The 15,704-nt window shown below is 41.4% G+C and overlaps 1 protein-coding gene across 1 annotated transcript in view; it reads right to left on the bottom strand.

Annotated features, from left to right (window-relative positions):
* PLXNC1 (plexin C1) overlaps positions 1-15,704 on the bottom strand; it is a 71,755-nt gene that overhangs the window by 12,213 nt on the left and 43,838 nt on the right. Inside the window, exons 18-23 of the mRNA XM_026123178.2 lie at positions 15,048-15,089; positions 14,438-14,562; positions 13,685-13,883; positions 12,187-12,333; positions 4,598-4,775; positions 3,162-3,265 (exon numbers count right to left, since the gene is read on the bottom strand). Coding sequence (XP_025978963.2) covers positions 3,162-3,265; positions 4,598-4,775; positions 12,187-12,333; positions 13,685-13,883; positions 14,438-14,562; positions 15,048-15,089 — 795 coding nt within the window. The remainder of the gene's footprint in view (positions 1-3,161; positions 3,266-4,597; positions 4,776-12,186; positions 12,334-13,684; positions 13,884-14,437; positions 14,563-15,047; positions 15,090-15,704) is intronic.

The raw sequence follows: 15,704 nt of genomic DNA, 5'->3' as shown, positions 1-15,704 counted from the left end.
TGTGAGAAACCAGTTTAAACATTAAGATACTCTATCAAAAGCTGTGTCTTGTGCCAAAGAAATCTGCACTTACACTTGCTCCTGGAAAGTAAATACAGTCTATTTTATAAGCCTTATTTTTTTCATTTTTTCCATTTATCATACAGCATTTCACAGCTCTTCCAGATAACAAACACCGAGCACTTCAAGACCGCGCTACCAATGCAGTAAGGCTAGCTTGTGACATGAGGTGAGCACCCAGAGAGAGCAAGAGTCCTCCTTACTTCACTACCAGGCCCTGAAAGAGAAGAAAACAGGACTAGGGCTACACAACAGCTTACCCCCTCCCAAAGTGCAATGTGATGTTTCCACTCCCCTCCCTCTCTGAGAAGCAGGAGAGCAGCTTAATGCTGAAACATGTCAGCTCCTATCCTGAGGAAAGGGGCAGAGCACAGAGGACTGTGCTTCCCTCTAGGAACGGAGACATTGGTGCAGCGCAGCCATGATCCAACCCCCCACCTTGAGTTTTATTTCTGGGACAAATGCTACTCTTAGCAGTGAGTGGAATACGCTTGCCCTGTTTTATGACTACTCCTGTGGCCACACTTGCTGTTTCTTTCAGGGTGAGCTACAGAGAAAAAGGTAAGTCCTTCCTTTTGTGTCCTGCTATCGATACCACTTTTCATGGTGGGTTGCTCCCATGGGCACCTCAAAACACTGTTGCTTTGTGAGGAGTGTTACTGAGGGTGATGAAGAGGGAGAAGGGAAATCTGTTCAGATCCGCATGGCACTTCACGAAACAGAAGATGTAGTAGGGTGGCTCTTCCTTGTCCTCCAGGCCTTCTGTCCTCCCTATAATCCAGCTGTTTTCAGCGGGCTCCTTGGATCCTACGCTCAAATCTGCTCACTAGGGCTGTGCTTGCTGCTGGTGTTTGTGGTGCTGCTACGGCTTGAGAAACTTCAGATCTGTGAGTGGACAGCAGTCCTGAAAGCTGCTCCCTAGCTCTCTCCTTAAACTGCAGCAGTGTCATTTCTAAAATTAGTGTAGAAATTAAGTCTGCTTTTTCAAGTGATTAGCGATTCTGGGACATTTACAATGCAACCCACCTCCCCACCTGAATATCTTAAAAAGACTTGATAGTACTTCCCAATTCTAAAAAAAAAAAAAAAAAAAAAAAAAAAAAAAAAATCTAGTTGCTTTCTAGTGCTTTAGCCTGGCAAACAAAAGAAAAAATTCAGGCTTGCCACAGGAATATTGAAATGTAAGCTGGAATTTCTCAGGCAATGTTACTACCCTCACACTGTGTATGCAGCATTTTCTTTTCTTGTTTTTCTTGCTAACAGGACATCTTTACATTCCTTTTAGCATTAATATGCATACAAAAAAAACCCTGACATGCAAATGGCTGACTTGCCCTGATGCCACTAAACTTCTGCCTAAAACGTACAGTATTTTGTCATGGTCAGAAAAAGTGAACTAAAATACCTATCAGAGGCACCCAGCACAATTTCCATAAGGCAGCTGCTAAGCTATAATTAGTATAGTTACAGATTTGCAAAAACAACCGAACCTCCAATGTAAGTATATCCGTAATCTATCTGCCTGCAGAGACCACAGGGGAAAACAAGGGCTAGGTCAAAGATGCCCAGGGATGACAGTGACCAACTGGACAAGACTGATCTGCTACAAAGTATGGCACCATGAGCTCTTGCTCAGGAAGCGTGAATAGCTGCTATGTAACATCAGTGAGCACCTGCGATAGTTGCCCACAGTAAAGAAGGCTTGTATTATCTTAACAGACAGGAACCCAAATACCCAATCAGATTTACATCTATGTTGCTCAAACCTCTCCTGCTTAGACACTGATTGTAACACTATGATGTCCTGATTTGTACAAAACCTTTACTGAATGGAGGCAAGTCCCACGCTAATCTAGAGACAAGATTCAAGAGAAGCACGGGAAAAGCTGTGTTTAAAGTACTAGACTGTGACTGAGGACTCTTGGGTTCATCGCTGCCTCCCACGATGTAAGGGGAGCAACAAACCCCTGCAGAAATCTGTGAACTGGCTCCAAATGAGCTTCCTCCACACTTGAGCAGCTTAATGCTTCACCCAAGCTACAAAGGGTCCTGCTAGGACTCTGTTCCTATCTGGTGATGGCACTGCACTGGCTCATGTGGCCACAGTTTGTTCAGCGCTGGCTTGGGTTTCTCAGCATCCTGTTGCATTGCATGATACAGACCTACATTCACCACCAAAACATCTAAATAAAAAAAAAATACACCATCATGTTAAGAGCCAGACTTTCAAATTTGACAATTAAGCATGAAAGCTCACTAAAAGCACTCAGCACACTAACCTCATTTTCAAAATCTAGCTGAGAGCATCAAAATGTGAGCTACCATATCACCTGAGGCCAGTCGTCTGCTGTACATCTGACTCCTGTCTCTCACCCTCTGTTTTGTCCTGTGTCAGTGGAAACTCCTTGGATTTCACTTGCTTTGCTTTTGCAAAGTGCTAAGCCCCAAAGGGCTCTGTCATTAGCTGTGGACCCCGTGTGTTGCTGCAGTGATGGACAGATTTGGAAATTTAGGCATTGAAAAGGACTGGTTTATAGGTGCGTTTGGAAGCAGAGGGGAAAAATTAGGGTATAAGTGGCCACAGTGGTTGGAAGCCGAAATAGAGAGAATAGAGGAAGGAGACTGATGCATGAGGTTTCAAAAGAAAGAGCAAACTCATGCCAGCAGTTATTTTTATTCTGGCTCTCAATGAGCTTTCACAAATATCACTACTACCTGTTCAAATAATCAAAATACGAGGTGGAAAGAGATCAAACAATTGTTCATGGAGCAACAAAAACCCAGCAGCAGAGACTAGAACAGACTCAAGGCAATGTTCATAGCTAGAAATCAGATGCCCTTTTAGCTGAATTTTGTAGCTGAAAGGGGAACAGTTTATCTGATATACCTAAACCAAGCACCCTTTGCAACAAGCAAACCTCTCTGAAAAGTAACAGAAAACATGTGACTCATCAGCAAGGAAGTCATGTCACATACTTCTTTCTTTCTGTTGATGGTGCTCAGCTGTCTTTTCAAGATTTTGATCAGTCAAGATATTTCTGTGCAGATTGGAGCTGAGGATAAAGCAGTTCTCAGTTCACTGGTATGGTCTGCATCCTTACCTCATAATGACCAATGGTGTTTAGCCTCCTTATCCCATCTTCCATTGTCTCTGAGGAACCATCAATATCTAACAACTCTCTTTGTTGCTCCTCAGACACCAGTTCTGCAGAATGACAGCAATAAAACACAATTACATCTAACTGCATTCTGTCTGTACAGATTTTTGTAAAGAAAAACAACACTTAATTATTTTTAGACCAATAGATCCCAACTGAGCTCAGTTTCTCTCGGATGGCTTCAATTATTGTAGGCTATTGGTACTTTACTTTGTGTTGGTCATAGTTTTCAGTGGTGCTTTCATCTAATGTTGCTCAGGAATATCCAGCCCACAGCTCACAGGCCACTTGTAAAGACCAAGACCACATATCAGTACATACCTGGCCACAGAGATGCAGCTCTACTCCTGGCCTCCTCTTTCCTGAGGGCCCCTGGGAGGCGGGCTGGGAGGTGGCTGTCCTATGTAGGTGGTAGTCCTCTCCCACCACAATCTTTCCTAAAGGCTCTGAGCCCCACATGTGATAGCAACCGTCAGCAGGAAGGAAAAGTCACTACAACTTTTCCATGCATCCACAGAGCACCCAAGGTGCTCTCAGAGGGCACCCACATGCAGGCCACAAAATCTGATCTGATCCCGTTGGTCTGTTCGTCGTCACTGTCTTTCCTCGTGGCAATTTGTTATCTGGTAGAGGACATATATATGCACAATAGGCCTCAACTGGCTGACTGGGAAGATGCTCTGGTAACTTGTCTTTCTCCCTTGCTTCTCAAATAAGTCATGTACAGGCTGGATACTAGAGTGAGTTTTCTTTTGATACTGGTGTGCAGTCTATATTACCAGTTCAGATCAGGAATAAATGGTCTGAGGTACACTGATATCTGCTGTGTGCTGTCAGGAACCATCTTGGTCCTCATCCTCTGGGCTTCATCACAGCATTTTCTTTCTTTCTCTCTCTCTTTCCTTCTCTCTTTCTCTCTCTCTCTCTTTCTTTCTTTATTTTAACAGACACACCAATTTGATCACTTCAAATTCCTCCTTACATAAGAAAGCCAAGAGCTGGGTTTTAGGGAACATGAGGGCATAACTTTGAGGGTTCGTGGGATAATCTGAGTTACTACAATACCAGCAATTTTGCTGCCCAAGTGTGCCCCGCTGTTATGGCCATGTTGAGACTAGAAGAAAGGTGCATATGTAACATGGGTGTTTGTTAACTGCATGCTAAAATCCTTGCAGATGTGAAACAGATGTAATTCTAATGTTCCAGCTAGTAGCATAAATGATCTAGCATTTCCACAGAAAATCATTACAATAGATACAGTCTGCCTAGAAGCTAAGAAAGAAAAAAAATCAAAGCCAAAGGTAGGAAGTCCCAAAAAGAAAACTCCACAGGAAGAAGAGTGAACTTGATAAAAATATGACACAGTGACACCCTCTTACCAAGACCAATTTCATCCAGCTGAAGACCATAGACAAAGCCATTCTTATTAACAAATGCCTGAAGGCTCTTCTCCTTGGCTTGCCCGATGGTGTCACAGTCCAGAACATTAACTTGGATAGTTTGACAGGCATCTCCACTCTCGTTTTCTGGGATTTTTTCAAAGATGATGTTCACTGTCTGGGGAAAGAAACATATGTTATTCTGACTTACAGGGAACACCTGGCATGGGAAACTCCTGCTGGCAATCCCAATGGCATGTAAGGTTAGACACACTCCACTGGGTTTTCAGAATATTCATTATTAAAGCCATTTCAAATAAAGATTATTTGATGATATTACACAATGAAGCATGTAGAATTCCTTGTGTCTGAAAAATCAAAGATAAACAGCTGTATGTTTCCAAAAGTGCATTTTGTATTCCTCTTTTCTGCAAATCTATTTCAGTAAGTTACCACACAAAGACAGGAGACCACGAAAAATTATAATGTATGTTCTAAAAAAAGCATGTCTTTTATTTAAAATGAAAGCCTTAAAAGCAAAACTGTAAGTGACTGAAGATCTGATAAGGTTGCTAAGTAAGTCGTCATGGTAAGCATGATTGATTTTGAGTAGATGTGAAGCAATGTTAAAGTGCACACATACACCAGAAATGATGCCATGTACTTTATATCATGCAAAAAAATATACCTCCCCTGTCTGTCTGCACACAGCCATGTCTCTGGAGGCAGCAGAGACAAGACCTCCTGCAGAAGCAGTGGAAAGGGAAACTACGTTGCAGCAGACACACTCCAAAGTGGTCGAGACTTGCACAGAAAAGGGTGAATTTATTCTGTTGGCCATCGCTGCAGGTCAAACACCCACACAGCCTGTCCAGTTATACTACCCCTGCCCTTCAGCTCAGTGGCTCTTAGCTGGGAGACAACCCCTCTGCTGGACTACGCACAAGGAGAGCCTGGGGCTGGAGGGAAGCGTCAACTTGACTGGGGAACATCTCCAGGGAATCCTCTGGTCCGGCCAGGCACGTCAACTGCTTTCAAAAAGGACAGAAAGACGGATGAGCCCAGGATTGCTAAGGCAAGGTGATAATAGCGAAGATTTCCAATGCCACAGCCTGCTCCTTGCAGGGATAACATCACTGTTCAGCTACATGAATATGGAGGTTCTGCTGCAGCTGTCTCAGGACGGAATTAAGACAAGTGTTTTAGATGCCTGCACCTGTCTGCAAGTGAGACAGGGAAATAAGTGTACTTTGAATCCTTCTGGCTGTTGGACACTTCTGGTCTAATAAGCATCTTTTGATAGAAAAGTGAGGACTGTGGTTGTGACTCAGTAAACGAGTGATCGTTAGAAGAGGAAGCAACTGAAAATGTTTATTATTCTTGCTGTCATGTGAGGGAAAGAACTTCTGTCAGGTTGCTGCAGGGGCCTGCTTTCTCTCTTCTTAGAGAAAAGAATAGTTATTAATAGCTGTAGAGTACTATTTTGTGCTTTACTACCCAGCAAGAGTGGAAATTACCACACACTGCTGGTGAAAAAAGTAGTCTAGTGAGGCATTCGTGAACTTTACTGTTTCTACAGAAGCACAGGGAGTATTAAAAACAAGGTGGCAAAACGACAAACAGTAGTATTTAATGAACACTAGGACATAACTGATGTAACTGAGAACGACTTAAGGAGGACACAGAGATATTTAATTGTGGGCAAAATGAGTCTACTGAAAGGACAGACCAAACAGAAGAGGAGGAGACGCAGGACCGGTGCCTGCAAAAGGAGACAAAGGCTGGATGTCATGCCTCAGGTTGGGATTTCATGTGGAAAATTAGTCAAAAAATCTACTGGCACAGGAGTGAGGAAGACGTGCTTGGCTAGGCCCACAGCCCAACTCAACAGACAACCATCCTGCCCTTGACTTTGTCCTGGAGGCAGGGTCTTGTAGGATGATAATGAAAATTCTCCACTAGGTTTGAATCCAAGCCTTCTGGTCTCCCAACTGATCTTTCAGGGGTAGCTCTTCACTCTTTAACTGATTTTGATTTGTCTTTACCCCCTTGGAAACATTTGACTGTGTAGCTGATCCTTCTGTCCTAACACTGCTCCTGTGCTGCAATGTTCATGTTCCTGTTTCTCCTGCAATTTCTCTTCCTTTTGGGCTGCCAAGAGAAGCTGTCCTTTCCTTTGCTGCATTTCCCTTTCAGCACATATTCTCACATAGATTGCACATAAATGTGCTGCCTCTTCACTTATTAGCATGCGAGAGTCCTCCCATCTCTACTCAACTCACTGTTGGGTGACAGGACTGCAAAAAGAGAGTACTAGTCCTTTATGTAGGTGGCATTCAAGTCATTTATGTACTCCTTAGTCAAAAGCATCCATAATGTGAGGATAACAACACTTTACCACTCAAAGAAGTGGTCAGATGAGAAGAAATATTCATATAAACATATATAAAAAGTCTCTAAACCAAAAGAGGCAGGCAGTTTTTCAATTTATACGATTTCTTGCAGAAATTAATCTTAAGTGATGAAACAAATGATGGGGGGCTAGAAAAGCCAATTATTATTATGTCTTCTCTCTGCAGTTGAAGTTTTCATAAATCAGATCCTACCTGCCTGACAGCCCGATGCCTGGCTTTAGAAACCATTCATCACAAGCCAACTGTCACAATCACTGCATTTAAGACACTAAGTGTAGAACTGGAAAAAGAATCAGAAGTGACTGTAAAATAATGAAAGCCCTTTTACAGTTAACCCTGAAGGTCAGAAAACAGAAAAATCAGAAAAGGACACAGAAGTCCTGAAGAAACATCGCAAGGCAGTTTTCTAAGCTAACTTTTTGCGAAGGAAACTCAAAAGAAATACAATTTATAATTTATGGAAAGACTCAGGAGGAAATTACAGGGCATTTAATGCAACCTAGTAATATGTAGAGTCGGGATTTCATGCACTGGAAATTAGTGGTTGGCAACAGAATGTCACAGTGCTTTTCACCAAAAGCTTAACACAGGTTGCAAGAATTGTTAAAGGCTATTTAAGGAGAACAAGGCAAGCATCTGGAACTACTTGTATGAGAACTAGCTTGGAACCTAGCTAAAACACAGGGGAAAAACAAAATTTCTTCACTCATACAATGACAGCAATAATGACATTTGAAGACAATGTTTACTGATGATCTTTCAAATTCAGAGTGCTCCTGAAAATGAATTTCAAACAATGAATTATTTAAGAAAATAAAGCCATTAATAACTGTAACAGATAATAAATGGGATGTGGTTTGTTAAAGAAATGCTATAATACATCTTTTTTTCTTAGTTGTAAAGAAAAATCATCTGGAAAGTACAAAGCCTCTTAATCAGTATCCTGTTTTCTTTTCAGCTATGAATCTGAACAAAGTCTATTTCCATTATCTGACAAACTGAGAAAGTGAGGGAAACTTCTGTTCGGTAAAGGAGAATCATGCAAAGGAGACTGCACTGCAACATATAATACAATGAAATTGCCTTAAACCTTCTCCCGTGTCTCCCAGACTATGAAATACAACGAACAAGAAAAGTCAGATTCATCGTATGATCTTTCTATAGCAGCTGGAAGAGTTACCCATCAAGAGGTTACAGAACAGCCAACAAATTGGCAGAGAAAATGTTATGGGAGTTAAAATAAGGCTTGATAAGCACTACACAATGTAAGGGCTGCGCTCCTGATGCTACAGGACGGTCCTTGGTCTGTATCTAATTCACAGTTCTCTCCTATCATCAGCATTTGCACTGCTCACTTCCTAGCAAGGATCGCTGTGTCCTTTTCTGCTGATGAAAACCCCCATGTCACATGCCTTTAATAGTTTCCTATCTCTCACGAAGTGTGACCAGTAATACCACATCACGGTGTCCTATTAGGAAATTGGGTTCCCTTTCTCTGCTCGACTCCCTTACAGTCATCCCACTTCTTTTAACACCTTCTTTTAACTAGTGAAGCAGTTGAACACTTTATACAATCTTCTACCATGCAGCTTTGCTTCACTTTCAGTAAAGGCTGTTGGCTGAAAGGCTACATTAGATCATTTCTTCCCATCTGAAAATGCAAGCTGGTTGTAGCAAAGAGAACTCAACAGCCCAAATGCCTTTTTAAAAAGTAAGTAGTAACTAATTAAGAGAAACTTGTAGCTGTTAAATGTCCTAGCACCAAGTCTTCTATTTGAAGAAGTCCTCCCCTGTTTTTCCACAGGAGAGACTCCACCAAGAATATTTCCAAGGTCAGGCTCACATTGTGTAGGTTTTCTAATTAAAATGAAACATTTCCGTGAAATACTAACACTCAGCTGTGCACAGTGCTTTTCATCAGTCATTGAGCAAATTATTCACTGAGGAGTGCAGCTGCTTGCCTGCCTGTGAGAAAGCAGGCTTGCTTCCTCAGCCTGTGAAAGGCTCCATGACACATCCAAGCCTCTTTCAAGGCAGTTTTATTTCTCAGTAATCAGATATAAGCACAGCGTGAAAGCACACAGCTCCTCAGCCCATACTGGACCAGTGCTTTTAGAAGCATCTTTCTTTCAACTCCTCTGCTTGAATATTTACTTCAGAAGCCCATCTCTATTCAGTCCTTTGTAGGGAGCATCTGACCCTTTCCAGCAGAGAGTGGTAACTGCAGGGGGCTGGCTGGTCCCAAGGTCCGTGGCCTTTTTTGAAAAGGCAGGCAGCTGGGTCAAGGGACTGTTCTACTATAATTCAAAACCAACACATTCCTTAGTTCTCTCTTTTTCCTCTTACAAACAGCCAGAATTTCAGAAAATCTCTCCTGTCCTTCCTTCTTCATGCCCAGCACTTCTTCCTTCTCCTGTCCCAAGAGCCTACCTGCAGAGTCCTGCGTTTAGGAAAAGACCTGTGGAGCTTCCCCTGATTTTTAGGAGCCTGCCTGTGCCCTGTTTTAAGTAGTCTGGGATCTGCAGGCAGAATGCCTACAAATTGCCTTGCCTGTGCCCTGCCACTGGTTTCAGAGTTGAACTGCCTACTAGATGCTTCTCTGCATCTTGAAGTGTCTATATACCTTAAAAATCTGGCACCGAGTGTCTGCACATTTGCCTCAGTATCTTCCTACCACTCTCATTTTGGCTGCTTTTTATACTTTACTCTGGATAAGTACTCTTTAAAGTTCAGCTATTCTGGGACTGTGGAAAGGGGCAAAATAAAATACTTACAAATATTGCAAGACTCAGAATGCAATTCAGTGAGCAAGTGTGCAAATGCATTTGAAAATCCAGCTTGGAATTTATCTGATGTAGAAAATAATAACTGCAATCTTCTAGATAGAGATTTACTTCTAAAGGAAGGAGAAAAAGATACCTAGTTCTCTATATGTATATTCACAGGTTTTGCATGTCAGTTCAGTGCATGTGAAATTGCATCAGCCAGAGAAGAAAAGCCAGCTCCTCCCATTTTAGCACCCTGTTAAGTACTGTTCTTGAAGGAAAGAAGTACACAGCTGGCCTGCTTTCCCAGCCCCAAAAGCCTCACTGTTCCACCCAAACCCCTTTCATCACACAGCTTTAGTTTTCAACATCAATCTTGGACAAAACACCAAACAAAGCCGTTGCCCTCTCTGAACTGGCGTCTCTGGTTCCATCTGTGTATTTCTACTGCAGGATCCTCTCTTCTTTTCTGACAGCCTTGAAAGGGAATACCCAGCCACTTCTCACCTTGGTCTGACAAAATGCTAGACCTTTGAGGGACAAGATGCCTTATTAACCTTTTATCAGTATCATTATCTCCTATTTAAAAATCAGGAATACAAAGTACAAAGGCAGTGAACAATATTCTAGAAAGACTATCTGTTCTTTCACTTCCTCATCCATTCGCAGATAGCCTTCCCCACAGATACTGAGCCTTTCAGACCACTTCCCCTCTCTTTTCTTTAGTGCAGGGTGCCCACAAGACCCTATCAGTAATTGCATGCAGAGAAGTAGCACTGGGAAATGTATTAAGGCAGTGTTCATTAAGTTCAGACTCAGCTATCCCCTGAGTGTGCATGTGTGCTAGAAACAGGAAGAGCCAATCGATACCACAGGATCAGACGTTCTTGTGTAGTCTGCTAGTATCAGGCATATTGATCTTGCCTGAAAACTACTGCTCTGCATAACTACCGGGTTTTATATCCTATGACTATACATAGTAAAACATTTAAACTTACCCTGGATACCAAATGAATATCAGAAGGCAGTGCACAAACAAGGAAACCAAAGATACAGTATTTTTTACTAATATTTAGTCACAGACTTCCTTCCAAAACACATTCTGTGGTAATTTAGCAGCTTTGTAAGCAGCTGTAAGAAGATCTGACCATAAATTTGCCAGTTCAAGGGCTTTCATCAGAAAATGACAAGTCAGAAATGTTTCACAGAAAGTTAGTCATTTCAACTGAGCTTCCTAAATGACCCAGCCCTTGTCCTAGCTAGTTCAATGGGCTGCTGACCAGCCAAAATTTCCAGGGTCATGTAGTCTACTCCAGTGTGCAGCATCTTGCGACCTCCAGGTCCTTGCTGCAAAAACGGAAGAGTGGCAGAGCTGGAAACTCCAGTCCTATTTAAGGCTCAGGGTCATGGCTCTGGGAAGGCCTGACTTTTCCTCCAAAGCTACCGGCCTTTGCAGTGTCCCTGCCATGGAGGTGCTACCCTGGCAATTTCTCATCCCAGGCTCCGAGGCTCACTATTCAGTCACACTTCCCACATTCTTAAGTATGTCTCTGATAGTAAGTTGGGAAGCAGGGAAGCCGTGGAAACGACTGGAAATGCAGAATTTTAAGTGCTCAGACTCAAAATAATTTGGAAATTCTGGAAACAAAGTGCTCTGGTTATTCTGAAAAGCTTTTTCAGACCTTCTCCTCAAAAAAAGTCAGAATTTTTATATGCCCCAAAATGCAATAATCCTTGCTGTTCCTTCTCCCCTCAATTTCAGAATGCCAGCTATCAAGGAAAAAATTGCAGCTTTTGAAGAGCTCAAGGTGTAAGTGTAACATAGTATCCACTTTGTAGTTACTTTGGGAAAGGCAAGAAATCTACCCTAAAGTTCAGAAACAGCTAAGTTTCCCAGAGATTTTGCTTTTAACCAGGCAAGTAATTAAACCCCACCAGACTGTGACCTTTCTAATTTGGAGCTCATAACATGGAAGCCCACAGCAAATTACTGCTGCCTGAAGAATAGCCACAAGTAAATACAATAGGAAAATAAAACCCCTGCATTCCATTCTTTCATTCATTGCAGAAGTGCAATTTAGTTTAAATTCAAAACATATGTTTACATTTTTGTAGTACACTTTAAAATAATGAGGAAATTTTAATACCTTGAGACTTCATTAAATCTTTGGCTATTAAAGCATGCTGTGAACTGAAGAGCAACTCCTATTTGTGAAACATATATTGGTGAAACACCAGTTAGCTAACTCTATTGCATTTTGAAACTCTGTCCATAATAATAATTCTGTTTTGCTCTGTCCAGGTACTTAACCATCACTTTAGTGTGTAAGAGCCTTAATTTGGCTTCCTAGAAAAAGAGAGAAGGCTGTAGCTGTCTGTTTTTGGAGGGAATGCGAATTGGCAAACATACCACTGTTCTGAATTCAGACACTTGCCACAGCAGCCAGTCTTCGTTCAGCGTGTACAGGGCCTTGCAAGTTATTGCATCGACAGGGCCTTTGTTTATCCTCTGATTGAGGGTTGTCACCAGCAAATAGAAAGGTTCACCAATTGTCTCCTAGGATGTGAAACAAACACAAGAAACATGTTTATTTTCGCAATCACTAAGCAGGCTTGAATAACTAGAAGAAAAATCAAGAGTAACAAATTGAGTTATTTCCTTTTAACCAACTTTTTATCTTGCAATCTGAAACGAAAAATCCCTCTGAGCAGATTTATCTGGTTATTTTTTTAACCTCCATCCTTTGCTTTTCAGTGTGAAAGTCTCATGCAAATAGCAAGGGACACCTGAGGCGTGTAGCAAGCCAGCTTGCAGCCCCTTGCTGTGCACAAGCACACTGCAGGCGAGGCGAGCTGCTCCTACTCCACCTGGCAGCCGCTTCCCAGTCCCGCAGCAGAGCAGGTGGGGGGCGAGACAGGAGAGTGTTCACACAGGTACTTCAGAGACCTTTTCTGCTCCAGTCTTGTGAGAGAACAAGCCAGTATCTACTTTCCTTTTCAGCTGTCTTTTCCCCTTGTGGTTGCTGAAAAAAAGCCTTGGGAGCGAGGTGGCAGGGCATGCACTGGTGTATCAGGGACAGAGGAAACAAAACCGAGGCTTCCCTCTCCTGCCTGAAGCCCACGCTCCAGCCAGGGAGCTGGGAAAGGAAGGACGGATCTTTGCTGCCACATGACACCACTCCTCCAGCCCGGCTAAGGGATATCGAGAACGCGTCTCCTCTGACTCTCCCTTGGCTCTCTCCTGGGTTTCAGGGAACCGCCACGAGTTGCTGCCCCCAAACTGTTATGTATTAATGTAATTAATGTATTAATGGCAAGCGCAAGGATTGATGTGAGTGATACCAACGGTGCGATACCATCATACTAGTGAACAGCACGGGAAGCATAACCAAACACTGAAACCGAGAACAAAGTGCTAACAAGTGGGCTAAAACAAACAAGCTGTAAAAATGAAATAAAATGTTTATTTTGTTTTCCCCTGACCTCATTTAATTCTTGAAACCTGCAACGTTCTTTGAAGGTTAAGAAACTCAGAAAGAAGTTTGGTTTTCCAAAAGACATTATGCCTTAACTTTCCATTAAATAGTATCTTTCTAATGGCTCACACAGGAACATGGTACAAACTGCATTTTAACAAATGTGTCAGTCTTTTAAGATGATCAGCATACAACTCATGGAGATGAAACAATATCTGACATGAGAGAAGGATATGCTAGACTTGCAAAATTACCCCACACTCAGCCAAATACATAACACGAACATCACTTAAATACCTACTTTTTTCCTACATCCACTTGATGCTACATTGAATGCATTAAACAGATCTCTCTAGCATTCCTTCTGGAAGAAATCCATTAAGAAATATTCTCCATTTGTGTACCTTACAAGGTGAAAAGATACACACATACCCGGAGAAAACCAGAAAGGCAGACAGACATCCAGTTTGTCAGCAACTTTTCTACCACAGATTCTGTCCGTCTCAGCAGGAGTTTAGGTTGGACATTGCTTGACTGTTCCATCAAGTCCTTCGTCAACACTTCCAGAATATGGGTTAGATAAACTAGCTTAGTTTGTAGTGCAATAGTCAAGAAAGAGGCAAACAAACACCTGTTTAAAACAAAAAGAAAAAAAGAGAGAGAGAATGCTAAAATATTTGTGATTTTTTTCCAATCACCTGTAACAACAGAAACACCTTTGAGTGCCATTCCAATCCTAAGCTTTCCTTCCTCAGGGACTCACTGATGCAAAAATATAAAAAAATTCAGGACCATCTGTCCCTATGATTATTTTTTTAAAACACAAAATTTGTGCCTATAAATTTAATTCTGCAGAAGAACACCTGTTTCAGTGACAGAACATTTCTAAACTGTAAAACTGTGGATTTAACTGCAGGAACTGTTTATAGTTTTGAAGTGAATTTTCCTTCTCCTTTGCCTCTGTGTTTACATGTACAAACGTTCTGATTTCTCTTTAATGGCTTGTTTAATGGCAATGTCTTTTCTTCCTCAGTGTGTGCAGATGGAGCAAATGGAAAAATACGCTGGAACAATGCAAACTTGTTCTGCAAGAAGTGGAAGTTACATTTGTGTGTCACAATCCATGTTGGGTTTTTTTTCTGTTAATTCTTTGTCTTGAAGATGATAAGCATAATCATACTATACCTGTCTTTCACAGAGAAATTTTTCTGCTTTTCAAGGGTGTGAATGAGAGCAACAAGAAAGTTCTTGTTACAAATTAAAGCATGCAACATGTTGAATCTTTCATCCTTGCGCGTTTGGTCTCTGCTCTGGAATAGTTAAACAAAAATAAGCAAACTGTAGTTTGGCTATGATGGCTTCTTAATGCTCAGAAAAAATGAAAAGCACATAGGAGATAAAATCCTGGCCTCGGTCAAATCAGTGGGAGTTTTGTATTTATTTAATGGGTCCCAGGATTTTACCTAAGATGCATTTGTGTCTGTGTACAACACACAAGAGTTCACACATGCAGAGCACATATTTTCTTTAAGTACACAGAGTAATGCCGATAGTTAAGTTTGCCTGTCATTTCTCATTACTAGATTCTGTTTATCTTATTTAAATAAGCCATAATATACATTAGGTAACAGAATCTTATATTTCAAATTCTTCTTTATACATAAATCCATGTAACTCTCCCCACAGGGGAAGGGAACATATGCAATCTGATAGGAATATGAAAACACTGAGATGAGGGATGCAATCACACATGGGAAACATATTTATGAAGACATATCACACTACATTGACTTACCTGTGGCATGTCTTCAGTGAAGATGGATGCAAAGCCTCCTGACTAAAATGCAAGACAGGTGATATTTCATTCTGATGTATACCAAAAGCTTCTAACGCATGCACATTTAACAGGCTAAGCATGTTCCCAATGGCATAAAATTTGAACTAAAGCAACGGAAGCTCTGGCTCTAAGTGTGGTTACAACATACATATTCTACACAATGACCTCTGCAAAGGTGCTGTCATGTTCACTTACACACACACACACACACACACACACACACACACACACACACGCACTCTTAAATACAAACTGTGAAACAACCAGAGTAAACCAGAGTAAAGGCTAAAAATAACTGCAAACAGGGAGCAAGCATGGTAGTATTAAACCAAAGAATATGGGAAATGGAAAGAAGGCAGAAATAATAAGCCAAATTTAGCAAGTAAAGCAAAAAATCAGACTGAACATAAGGAATAATTTATTAAAGCCGTAATATCCACTTAATTTAATACCTACAAGCATTAAGCACAAAGCAAAAACTGTAAAGACAGAAATATATATAGAATTATATAGAATATAGAGAAAATGGAAGCAGCAGGAAACTAGAAGTTAGAAATGAAGATGGGATCTGTCAATTAATTTTAGGTATCTGACTCCCTCTTCCAGCAATTCATC

This window comes from Dromaius novaehollandiae, chromosome 1, assembly GCF_036370855.1.
Source record: "Dromaius novaehollandiae isolate bDroNov1 chromosome 1, bDroNov1.hap1, whole genome shotgun sequence".
Lineage (NCBI taxonomy): Eukaryota > Metazoa > Chordata > Aves > Casuariiformes > Dromaiidae > Dromaius > Dromaius novaehollandiae.
The sequence above is the reverse complement of the archived record's forward strand: the minus strand, read 5'-3'. Positions and strand labels throughout refer to the sequence as shown.